The following is a 12827-nucleotide window of genomic DNA, read 5'->3' on the forward strand; positions in this document are numbered from 1 at the left end:
GGGTAAATAACTCAACATACGTCGAGTATGAAACTGCTGGTAACTTCTTTAAGCTCTGCCGGTCATTGACTTTTGCTCTTTTGATCACTGCAATTCCCTAACGAGATAAGGCCGCAAATATGATTTATACCGTGTGAGCCCGAACTGGCATTCCAAAAGCAGAACGATAACAGTTATGGGCAGTGGTCGAAAAAGTTGTTGCATACTTCAAGGTGCACATTTGGAAACCGAAGGATTACGAGTACTAAAACCGAAACGAGTTGCAAGTTGCAACTGTTAAATTGCCGGCAATTCAAAGGATGCGAGCAAATTTGTGGCTTCTGCTGAATTCTGCTGACTGAATTGCCATTTTAAGACAGACACCATTACACACACACACACACACGTGGATGCCTATTTCCGTTTGCAAGTTTGTGGGAGCAAGAGGCAAGACACATTAAGTTTGCCATTAAATTCAAAATACGTGGGAAACGCATATGGGAAGTGCAACAGCTGCATATTGTTTGATAAATAAATAGTAAAAATACACATACTCACGCAGGGCACCTAAATCACGCACATTCGTGTACACTTGGAGAAATCGCATGTGGACAATAAAAGGTTTTATATTAAAGTGTAAAAGACGTGGAGCTCTTTACTATTGATATGGGAGTGTGACCAAATAACCTGCTTTTTATAATACATTTTAAATTGCAAATTAAATGTAAAAGCTGATTTAAGGAACATTTCTTAGTCACAATTATGATAAAATTACCATTTGTATTTAATAAATATGTATAGTTGTTAATTCATTTCAGATACTCTACGCTAGTTATTACATTTTATTTTTCTTTGTAAGTAGGTGTGTAGAGTTGTGCGAACATATGCCACGCTTTTATCTCCTTCGCATGCACAAAATTCCATTGCAATGCTTTCTGGAGCAAGCTGTTGGCAGTGATGTTGGTAAGATAGGGAAAGCGGGTGAAAGAAGTGGAAAAATCGTAGATAAGTTGGGAGACCGAATTGATTCTAGACTCCCACCACTCAGTTTTCACAGTTTCGGAACACAAAATGTTGATATTTATTGTTGTTTGATTGACTGGCTTAAAGTGTGTGTCACAAGTGCACTTCCCCACTCTCAGCGCTGAAAATAGTTTCACTAAGCACAACTATTACACAGTTTTCAAATTGTAACGACAATGATAAATAAATGTTAACAATGTGCAAATTGTTTAAATTTGCCACAAACAACGTGAGGAGCTAAAAACAAAGGCAGCACATTTACGACCACAATAACAATTGCATTATCACATGTTGAAGTTTCAGTAGTAGATGGTTTCTCCTTAAATGTACATACATATAGAATTTTGTGTGAGCAAAAAACTTGTACGTTAAGTTTCGCAGTTGGTGGGTTTAACTTGTTTTTGCGTTGTGTTCTTGGCTGTTATTGTTATTGCCCTTCTTGGTGCAAGAATTATAGTTATTTGTATACCCGTAGAAGGGTATGCCGGTTAATATGGATAATACAAACTTAGCTCATAATAGGTTGAAGCCTTCATTTCTGACCCCATAAAGTATTTATAATCTTGATCATGTCCGTCAGTCTGTCCGTTCGTTTGTCCGTATGTCCGTCCGTCTGTCCGTACAAACGTCGAGATCTCGGGAAGTATAAAAGCTAGAAAGTTTGTATAAGGCATTTCGATACCATTAATGCGAAATAATAAAAATAATTTATTTATTTTAATTCTTCACTTTTAACTTTTTCTTTTGTTTACATTCGCTTAAAAATTTTATTAATTTAATAGTTCGTCTTAAGAATTTCTTTGCAAAACTAGCTTATGTCTTAAACAGGGTATTTGAATGCAAATTTAAGACCTGGACTGCCTTCCTTGCAATCAACAAATTTGCGTGTGTAAATAGCTTTGCCAAGTTAAACGAAGGCAAATTAATTATGCAAGTCTTGGCAAAAAAGAAAGAAATGTCGACTATAACTGCTTACACTTGGCTAGTCGTCCGGGCTAAAATACTACGTGTCCCTTTGTTCGACTGCACTTCTTTCTCTTTTCTTGGCCGTCGCACAAAAGGATAATTTAATATTCACGTCGCCTAACCTGGGTAAATTGTTGAATCATGAAATAAATAAGAAGGCAGGAATGTGAAAAAGTTGCCCGGCATAAATAAATGTAAGTGCAATGCTTGCGGGCTTCTTTGCAAGCCTTTGCCAGCTTTTATTGTTCAAGTTATTGCAACTGAATTAATATCAGCCACACAACTTCATTGTTGTTATATTTTTAATGTGCCTCTGTCTGCAGTTGAATGGCACGCATGCACCTCCAGTCCATGTGAATATGGGAAATATGGGGGGAAAATGAAAGCAAACAAAAAGCAAACTACCCACAATAACACTTAATTATTGAAATGCAAATGCAAGGACGGTTAAGAGCGGAGTCGGACTCAGAAGTCCGCCAACTTTTCATGGGGAGTCAACTTATCATAAGGAGAGGTGCCACAACAATATGAATTGCTGGGCGGCCAGAGAAAACCCAACCATTGCGGCCAATGCTATAATTTAAGTTGAAGTTGCTCGGAACTTTGAAGGCAAGAAGTATTAATGGTAAAACGAACAGTAAGTTTATACTGTTATAAAAAAGATGCTCATTTCGAGGGATCTCCGTAATATACATGTATGTTTATGCACACTCATCATTGCAAGATGAGTTTCCAAAAAATATGTTTTAGTTTGCTTATAGACTTACAGTCAGTCCATGGAAGTCCTGTTGTCCGGCGAGTTTAATGTGCATTACGCAAATGTCAAATACCAAGCTGTCATCGTCGGCGTTCGTGTATATCTACCTCCTCCACATGATGTCCTTTTTCTAGGACTTTAGCTCTTGCAGATTCCGCACACGTGCGTGTACCTTTGCTGCCAGGTTAATGTCCTCCAACGGACATGTCCACCTGGGTCCCCAGGGTAGCCTCACATTCTTTTTGTTAATTGAGAGAGATAGGAGATGGGAAGGCAAGAGGAGCACCAGATTGGAATATAGGGATAATTACACTTCCGAATCTGCAGCATCCTGCCTACAACTGCATCCTGCAATTGTCGGCCGAAGGTGTTGACATGAAATTAAAATTAATTGAGAATTCCGTGCACATAGCAACGCAATCGTGTCGTCCAGCAACTTAAAGTCGGAAGTCAGCAAGTCGAAAAAGCCATTAACTGATGGCCAACGTACTCCGTGGCTAAATGGGTAAAAGGGTAAAAGGGACACTAAGCCGGTAAATATATCCTGCCTGTTATCTGTATTTCGGCTAAAACTGGCAAATAAAATATTTTTTCGCTTTAGGGTATTGCATTGCTTCAACCGTAAAAACTGTGTACAATCTACACATTTTTCATCTCACGTTGGGTAATTTTATGTCAGCCTTTTTAGGCCAACTTCGAAACTAATTTAATTAGTTTTATGGGCTCTAAAATATAAAATAAATGCAAAGAACATGCTAAATTGGGCTTGTATAATGAAATTGATCTAATGATTAAATACAACAAATTTATCATGGTTTTTGTACTGGTTCGCCCTACAGATTACTTATCTGTTTGTGCAGACGCTGATATATCGACTTTTATAGGCTAAGTCTATAAACCTGCCAAATCAAATTTTAAACTTCCCAGCTCAAAAGGCCCACTTGACCAATCTACAAAGGAAAGCTTTCAAAGATCCCTTTCATTGCTCCCCGGGCCACTTGCAAACTGGCTAATTTCCGAAGACTGGATGCTGTGTGCTTGGCCCTGTGCTTATGCAAACCGAAATCGGCTTGCCAAGCATTACAATCAATTATGCATTGGCTTAAATCATCGCATACGTGATTTACATGCACACACACACACACACACCCTGGGCAGGATGTCCTCATCCTCATCCACCCAATCGGAGACATTGCGAATCAACGGAAGGCATCGGGGCAACTGGGTCCTGAATTTTGTCCCCGGCTGGCTGACTGGCATACAGACCCCCCTTCATCTTTGGCCCAACGCTCTACGTATGCAACTCAAGTGAATTAAATTGGTTTCCAGCTGGTCTGTGCTATTAGTTGTAATTGATTCTTGAAATAATTTATTTTATGGCTTTTTGTCGCCAACCGCCTCCGGCTGACGATTGCCTTCACTTAACGGTCCTTTTGCGGAGCTGAAAGTTCGGCAAATTGCATATAATCGGGATTTCCTGTCAATGTCAATGGCTTAAATTAATTTGAATGGATTTAGCACTTTCGCCCGGATTTTCATAGATGGGAGATAACGGAATTAAATGATCAAAAATTGAAGTTTTCATTATTAAGCTTAGTGTCAATAATCTTAAATAAATCATGCACATGATTTTAGTTGTTTAAAGGTTTAAAGCAGCGAAAAATATGCTTTAAAACAAGGAATGTACCTCGTCGTTTATCTATTGGAAATGCATACTTTTTAACACATTTTTGAATATTTTAAAATATTAATAGATTGGCAATAATTGAAATAATATGCGTGAGTGTGTTATTTCTGATTCTTTATTTTACTACCGAACCTATTTAGTTACCTTACAATTTGAAGTCCCATTGGCATAGCTGAGATACTTTACCTTTTCTGTTGAGTGTATTTACGGGTTGGACCCTGATGGCTGCTGCATTATGTATTCGCCACTCTACAGTCATTTGCACCATTCCAAGTTCTTGGCGCTGGCATTATTAAAAATTCGCCTCCTGCATAAGCGACTGCTTTTCCGTGGCAAATGGTCGACGTCGACCCCCGACTGCTGCTAGCATTCTGTTGCGATTCCTGCTCATTGCTAATTCCACGAAATCGAACCATCATAAAAGCTTGATGCTCCTTTTTCTCTCTCTGTTGGCATATTTTTAAGTTTTTCAAGCCGATCCAAAGCCACTTTCTTCGACGTTTTGGCGGTTATACCACTACCACTATATAGCAGCTGCATCGTCGCTAGACGACAACGAGGCTGGCGATGTGGGTGCGACCGAGGTTAAGGGTGGAAGTGCCAATGATGGGTCCTGTGTTGGGGCTGAAATTTATTTATAAGACCGCTGTGTTCATGAATATTTTGTTTTCCGCCGGCCACAACCGATTCCTTTCCCCTTTCAAGTCCTTGCTCTATTTTTCTTCCGCTCAGCTTCGCTTGCCTTATTTTTATAGTTTTTGGTTTGGTTTTGCTAAGAGCACTTAAGTCTTATAAAAATCACAATGTGCCACTACAACATTTGTTACAATGGCATTGGGATAGGCAGTTATTAATGTAAATATAAGAGTATAAATATATAAAAATAGCTAATAAAATATAATAGTAGTAGGCACTTTTCCCTAATTTCGAATCCATTTCATGAAAATTCATTAGCTTTATATCTGAAAACGGGCACGTGTAACCAGTAGCTCGATTCTAGCATTCCTATTTTTCGGTCTGCTGGTTCAAAAATTTCAATTTGTGTTAACTAGTCGACTCAGTCATTCCCAGTCCGTCCCCTCCCACTTCAGTGCTGTGGCAAACCCTTTTCCTGTCCGGGCAGCAGACTGCCACGCCAAAGTTATCCTTTCGCCATTGTTGTAGTCATCGGCTGGCGCGGCCTTGGCTGATGATTTGATTTTTCCCGGCCTGCTGGTGGGCGTAACTTTCCCGCGGAGCCAGAAGCCATCGAAACCCACCGAAGAGTCTATCGCATGTGGAAATTTGGCGGATGTCATGTTTGCCCCGGCCTCTGTTTTGTTTTGCTCATGCTGAAGAACGTAATATTTTAATGCATTTAAACGACTGTCAAGTGGCACACACACGCCAAGTTGGCTACGAATCCTTTCCGCACTGCCTATGCGATCTGCTTTTTGTTTCCTGTTTCCGCGTCTCCCCAAAAACTTGTAAAACTCGCGAGTATTCTCGTAGAGGGCTCTTAAAAATATTTTGGCAAAACGAGATAGGCAATTGCACACTCCATGGGCGCCGAGACTGCCATAAAATGTAGGAGTACTTTTTATCTGGGGGGCCACAGAAACTAAACAAACTCAAATTTCACCGAACACGGAGGCAATGCTAAATGTAAGTTCCCTTTTTTCAGTCAAAACAAGAGAGGACGCTGTAGTCCAGTTCCTCGACTATCAGATACCCGTTACTCAGCTAACATTCAACAACTAAAAATTTCGCATATTCCCGCCTTGTCAAGCCATGTTGATCCTAATAAGGAATATATATACTTTATATGGTCGGAAATGCTTCCTTCTACCTCTTACATACTTTTCACCAAGTCTAGTACACCCTGTCTACGAGTAAAGGGTTTAAAAAGTGACAGACATTTTTATTTTCGAAAATTTAAGTTTCTTTTTGGATAAGTTCCTTGGCAAACCAAAACCAATACTTTAAATCGCAGTCGATCCCACTGCACTTCCTTAATTTAAAAAGTATTTTTGCGGACGAAAAGCACTATTTACATGTTCATTGCCCTGATAAATTTAAAATTATAGTTCGGATATTCCTATGATAAACAGAATGCGTTTTATTGTCATAATTGTTAATTTTCGGCGTAAAGACCAATTAATTTCTTTCCTTTGATAACGGTCAAGCCGATCCTTTTGTTTTTCCATTTTATTACGCACATTAAACATATATAATTTTTGTTTTTCTTGTTGTATTGCAATTGTTGTTGTTCACGTCTGCGGTTCCAATCTGGAATGGCTTAAAATATGCAATTAATTGCAATTGTCGCCCGGCAGTTTGAAGCCTTCATTGGATGACAATGTTTACCTTTCCAGAGAATGTGCAGCGGCAGCATCATTATTTTTCCATATGAGTATAATTAAATTGCTCAATTTCGCAGGCGACAGGATGCTGCAATGGCATGCGTATTAATATTCCGACAAAAAAAGCGAATAAAACGCTAGAATCCAGATAAAAACATTTTGTGCATACCTTAAAGAAATTGCTCCTGCCAACGAAAATATACGTACGAATTTTTAAAATACGGTGTTTTATTGGAGAATGATTTCAACCATAATTTAATTACCTTAGGCGATCATAACAGTTCTCATTATGACACTTTTCATACAATTTGTGCCGTTCATTATCCTTTTCATAGGTGGATTTCCATTTGGTAATTTTCCTATTTGCAAAACTCGAGAACTTTCCTATTCTGTTACCTATACCTCAATATAAAACATATATTGTTTTACAGGTATTTCCAAGTTTGTCATACCTCTTATAGATTTATGACTATATTACCCTTTTGCATCTGTTGCGGGATTAAGCAGCTGTTACTTACCTAACCTTCCTTAGGTATGAATATATAAATCCGCGGGGCTTTCACGGGTTTTACCTGCACCCAGTGCTAAGGAGTTATATCAATTTACCTGCTTAGTTGTATATAAACCAATGCATGGACACTTTCAAATCAGTCTGCTTCCAGAGCCTCATCCCACAAGTTCACGAAAAAATATACATTTAATTTCAAGATGACAAACGCCGTGTCAGTAACAACCAACGAGAACTGCCCAATTGGCCAAAACACTGGATCCAACAAAAATACGATGTCGCCCTCTGAAATATCCATTGAGCAATTGCCGAATCTCGCATCGAACTGGTCAACTTTTCTCAGAGATATTACCAACGATCGAAAGCTGCGAGCTGAGCGCATTAATCGGCAGTCGGAAAATGTCATCCAATTTATAAATAGATTCCCGCTTCTGGAATCCTCCTGAAATTCTGCCAGAGGTGAAAATAATATTATCACCAAAACTGACAATTTAAAACTATATGTAATTAGATTATTGTAAAACCACATTTTATAAAATAAAATATGTAGCTAAATAATTAATATTCTTCTGATTTTTTGGGGTGGGAGAAACGTATTGAATGCGGAGAATAGCAAAAGAAAATTGGTATAAGAACGGACATTAGTTACTGGTGGTTATTTAAAGTGCCTTCACTATCTTTTCACGCACAGATTCCCTTAGCTTTTCCTGCATCTTGCCAAAAAATTTATATGCGATGTGGTATAACAATAGTTTGCCCCAGCTTTAGCTATGGTAGACAAAATTCCAGCTTTTATCGTTATTGTTCGTTCTGTATGGCATACAAAGATTATAATCTTTATTGCCGAAAAACAACTCAAGCGACAAATAACCAATGAAAATGAAAAGCATATGAGCCATGGACTGGACGACAGGCTATAGAGATAGCCAGGGAATTTTTTGGCCTACACACATATTATGTGCTGTGAAATCAACCATTATTCAATAAAATCTAGTGTGCCATAAACATCCTTGCTTTCGTATTATACAATTTGGGCATAAATTATTTTTCTTGGAGCTAGGAAAAGGGACAAATCAATTAGACTTGGGCACATCCGAATTAATTTTACTTCGAAATTTGTAAGAGCTTTTGAAACACCATTCTCAATGCAGTTGGAACTAGGATACAATGTGAACTGTTTTAAGTCAACAACTTCAATCGATGTTATCATCTTTATTCAAGTTAAGCAAACACAGATATGTTTTTGGGACAAAGGCTATAAAATTACTCCAATATTATGATCAAAATTTGTATGTAATTTGCTATCTAGTTATTTATTTAGGTAAATTATACTAAATATTATTTCACATTTTATACCCCTTTATGAACCCCTTTTTAAATAATTTCCTGATACACCCATGTACTTCGTATTTGTCCAGAGAACAATAGGTTTCATTTTCCATAGCCAGAGGAGCCTGCAGCTGATGTTACAGAATCCCGGTTCTATTTAACTTGATTGAAAGCACCGAGTCGTACGCAATCGATTTTAAGCCTGGCCTGTCATCAAGGCAAGTGTCCTGAATGCTCCATCTCCATTCAATCCGTTTGCCTATGCTCCGAAGTCAATGACGTCGGCTTCGTTTATCTTTTGAATTTATTACATGCAGATGCCTACCATACATACTTCACGAGGTATACTACCAAAGCTTTTATATGGATTTCAATAAACATAATCGATTGATGCTCACTAGGAAGGTATGCCTCACCTAAGACAATGCTCTGGAACTTAATTAATTCAAAAATCATATTTATTTTAGCTCTCCATTTAATTAGCATATCGCTCAAAAGCAGCAGTTCAAGAACGAAATCAGGACAATGCCGAACGCAAAGGACCATTGTAGGACATAAATTTGAAGACAATAGAGGCAAGGTCTAAAGGACGAAGTAGAAACTGAGATGGCGCTCCTTTATGATTTACGAGGGCCGAGGTTCATCGGAATGGCTTTTAATAGCACTTGTATTGCCATCGACCACGGAAAAGCAGCGTTTGTGATTTATAATCTCGCATAGATGTCATTTCGGTGGATGGCGCTTAACATATGACCATTTGCATAGTGGCTGGCTGCTCTCCGCACATTAATTGCCTTATCGATGACGGGGCTTACGCTAATTTATGGGAAATAGGCATAAGCTCGTATATTTGAAAATTAAGTTTACATTGCCAAATTAGCCGCTAAACATTTATTTGTTGCTAAATCTGCATAGTTTTATTTTATTGAGCAGCTTATGCGCTGACGAACATTTGTTAAATAAATAATTTATTGGTCATCGTTTGTGGGTTCCGAAACCAATTAAATTTCTTTGGCGGCTGGGTTATATTATGTGCATCACAGTTTCGGAACATAGCGATAAGCAATGATTAATTTCTTAAATTTTCACCAAGTTATTGCGTGTTTAAATATGATATTAAAACTTAAGGAACTCAAATTCTTTGGGTATAAATCTATATTGATTGATAGTGATTCTTCTTTAGCAACGTAATTACATTATATGTATGTATTTGAATAAAGAGAATATGCAATTCGATTAAAACTTTCGCTGGCTAAAATTACCGCGAAGGGACTTAAAAAATTAATTAAAAACAAAAATCGCATAAATACATGCGCGGTAATTTAAATATTTGCACATGGACCAAGCCCCCAACATTGAAAGCAGAACCATGAGCATACTCAACGGACTCCGCGGAATTCGGCACCCATTAAATAAATAACCGAAAAAGTTTTCAGCTTTCATGAATACAAAAGGAGATTCCTCCATTCAAATCGAATGAGGTGACGAGGAGCAGAGTTGAGCCGTTTGGTCAGCTCGGGCTAAATGTAATATGTGCATTTAAATTGAGTTTCTTAACGGCGATTCACAGCTGCTGTGTACGAACAAGTTGAGATACAGTGACATTTTTTATAAAGAAATTATTGACATAAATAAAAGCCATTGAATACTTTCACGTTGTGTCAGTAATTATTACTTAATGTTAGCAAATAAAATGGATTCAAAACTATAAGAGTTTAATGGCAAACATTTTTTGAAATTAAACTACTTAAAAAGTGAAACTGTCTGAGCTTTGCCCATATCAGACTTAAAAGGACTCTTAAGGGTGTGAAAACACAATCAACAGATGCACGCGACAACATATGGCGAAGATGCTGAATCAAAGAAAGCGAAAAAAAGGACACAGTGAACAAAGGACGGTGTTTACAGAGCGACTGGCTCCGAACAACTGAATAGCCAGGATGCATTGGGGAGCAGCTTGGAGCTGCTTTGGAACGATATGGAAAAGGACCGCATAAAACATGACTTTGAGACCCGTGGCGAACCTCTCTTAAATCCACTCTGAAAGTCCTTCGCAGAGAGTAAAAGAAGTGTCGGCGGAAAGGGGTGTTAATTTTGGGGTATGATCCGGTGTTGGGCATTCGAATTCGCCGACACTGGGCAATGGCAGCAATTTAAAAGGCCTTTGGTTTAGGTTAAGGACCAAGCAAGGGTCTTGGTATAAATTAAACACAAGCATTATGATCCTATTAAGCTTTTTTTCTTTAACTTAAGACAAAACTAGTTAAGTACTACAAATAAATCTTAAATATCCATTGAATGTTGTAGACTGCAGTTGCTAGTTTATCAGCAGTGAGATTAGAACTTTTCGCCTTGCGGCTTGATAGTTATATTATGGACCTGCCAATGGTAAGAAAATTACATTTAAATATGGAATATTTTCAGATACTACGAATTAATTACCTGAACGTTGGGTGGAGTTCCAATGGCCCAGAGAACGGCATCAGCGACGTCATCACTTCGCAGCATGGGCATGTGTTGCTTGATGATACCCTGGATCTGCTCCGGCAAGATGTCCGTATCAACAATGCCGGGACTGACGGTCTGCAAAACAAATACAAATTCATTGAAATAAGTCAGTGATAATCAAAGGACTGATAGACTAACCGAAACCCGCACTGCAGTTTTGTGCCTCTGAAACTCCTGGCGGTAGATCTCGTTCATGGCGCGAAGGGCAAACTTGGTGGCCGGATAAATGTTGAGCGAGGGAAGCTGGGGTCCCAAATTGGGAACCTGGTAGCCCGCCACGCTGTTCACGATGACCACGTGGCCCTCGGTTCCTCGCTTTCTCATCGAATGAAAGGACTCGCGGACGCAGTAAACGGTGCCCATGATGTTGGTTTCTATGGTGGAACGCATGGCTGGGCCATCATCCCGCTCGCTGAGTTCTCCGGTACCAATGATCCCAGCATTGCTCACCAACACGTCCACTCCGCCCAACTGCCTGCAGGTCCAGTCGAAGGCCTTCAGCACCTGATCCTCCTGCGTAATGTCGCACTTGATTGCGTGTAGCCGAGACTGCTGCTCGGCACTCAGTTCACTGCGCAGCTTTTCCACTCGCTCCTGCCGCCTGGCCAGACCCACCACTACCATTCCTGCTCCGATGAGGGCACGGGTGCATGCTGCACCGATTCCGGCACTCGATCCGCTCACCACGGCCACTTTGTTGCACCAACGCTCCATGCTGCCGTTCAACTGACTTCCAAACACCAAATGGCTAGCCATTTGGATGTCAATCGCTTAAGACCCAAACCACCGGGAAGCCATAGAAATCAACTCACTACTTATTGATTGCACTCGCGCATTTAAGTAGGTCACCCACCCTCCGTCCAAACGATTTAGCTGGTGACCTCTGAAAACGAGCCAATTTGTCATCAAGTTTACACTATATTTCATCATCATACGTTTTCCATTAGAAATGTATATTATGCAAATGTTCAATATTTTGGACTGGCTTTAGAATTGGTTAGTAAACACTGTCTACGAAACTCCCAAACTAAAACATGTTTATGTATATCCTTGAAGTTAAATATCCATGTTAGGCTTTACATACTTGTATATTTGTTTTTTAAAAAATATTTTAATTTTTGTTTATTACAATATTTGTATCGGTTTACTAAAAGTATACTTTGCATCATCCCCAGCTTTGCGTTTCATCTCAGACTTGGCCTGAAGACTTCCACTCTTGGACACGTCTCTGCAGCGTCTGCAAGCGACTGCCCAGATCTTCGGGTAGTGTTTGGTTATTCTGGGCCAAGAAGGTCTGTTGCTGCATGCGTGACATGCTCAAAGGACCTAGTATCCTTCCTGGCTTGGGTCGCTCTATCTTGATGGTTCGAGGCTGTTGCTCTGACACAGGCATCTTGCGCCGATTTGGAATCTTAAGCATAATTTGGATCGGTTTCACTCGCCGCAAATAGCTCTATAAGATCAGTTAGAATGATTTGGAATATACGCAAATTATTTAACAATTTATTATTTTTATTTTGCTAAGGCTTAGTCTGGGGGGAAGTGTTAGGTAAGCCTACTAGGATTTGATTTGTGTGTATCACAAGTATAGACGAAAAATTCTAACAGCAAATGCAGGAAGAAATGCTTTAGCTGACTAACAGAACCCATTAATCTGATAATTACGTATAAGAATAAGAATTACGTATTGATATCAATATACCCTTACATACCCTTATATAAGGGATA

At 39.2% G+C, this 12827-nt stretch overlaps 3 protein-coding genes across 3 annotated transcripts; 1 reads left to right on the top strand and 2 right to left on the bottom strand.

The window, feature by feature from the left end:
- Positions 1–7462: 7462 nt before the first annotated feature.
- LOC122618148 lies at positions 7463–7708 on the top strand. The gene has a single exon (XM_043794297.1). It carries the CDS (start codon positions 7463–7465, stop codon positions 7706–7708), a length of 246 nt encoding a protein of 81 aa, XP_043650232.1.
- A 3220-nt stretch (positions 7709–10928) lies between these two features.
- On the bottom strand, positions 10929–11813 carry LOC122618319 (farnesol dehydrogenase). The gene is made up of 3 exons (XM_043794676.1): positions 11238–11813; positions 11034–11174; positions 10929–10970 (listed from the first exon to the last, which is right to left on the bottom strand). Exons 1-3 carry the CDS (start codon positions 11811–11813, stop codon positions 10929–10931), a joined length of 759 nt encoding a protein of 252 aa, XP_043650611.1.
- Positions 11814–12168: 355 nt separating this feature from the next.
- On the bottom strand, positions 12169–12663 carry LOC122618320. The gene has a single exon (XM_043794677.1). It carries the CDS (start codon positions 12517–12519, stop codon positions 12289–12291), a length of 231 nt encoding a protein of 76 aa, XP_043650612.1. The 5' UTR covers positions 12520–12663; the 3' UTR covers positions 12169–12288.
- Between the last annotated feature and the right edge of the window lie 164 nt (positions 12664–12827).

This window comes from Drosophila teissieri, chromosome 3L (assembly GCF_016746235.2).
Source record: "Drosophila teissieri strain GT53w chromosome 3L, Prin_Dtei_1.1, whole genome shotgun sequence".
Taxonomy (NCBI): domain Eukaryota; kingdom Metazoa; phylum Arthropoda; class Insecta; order Diptera; family Drosophilidae; genus Drosophila; species Drosophila teissieri.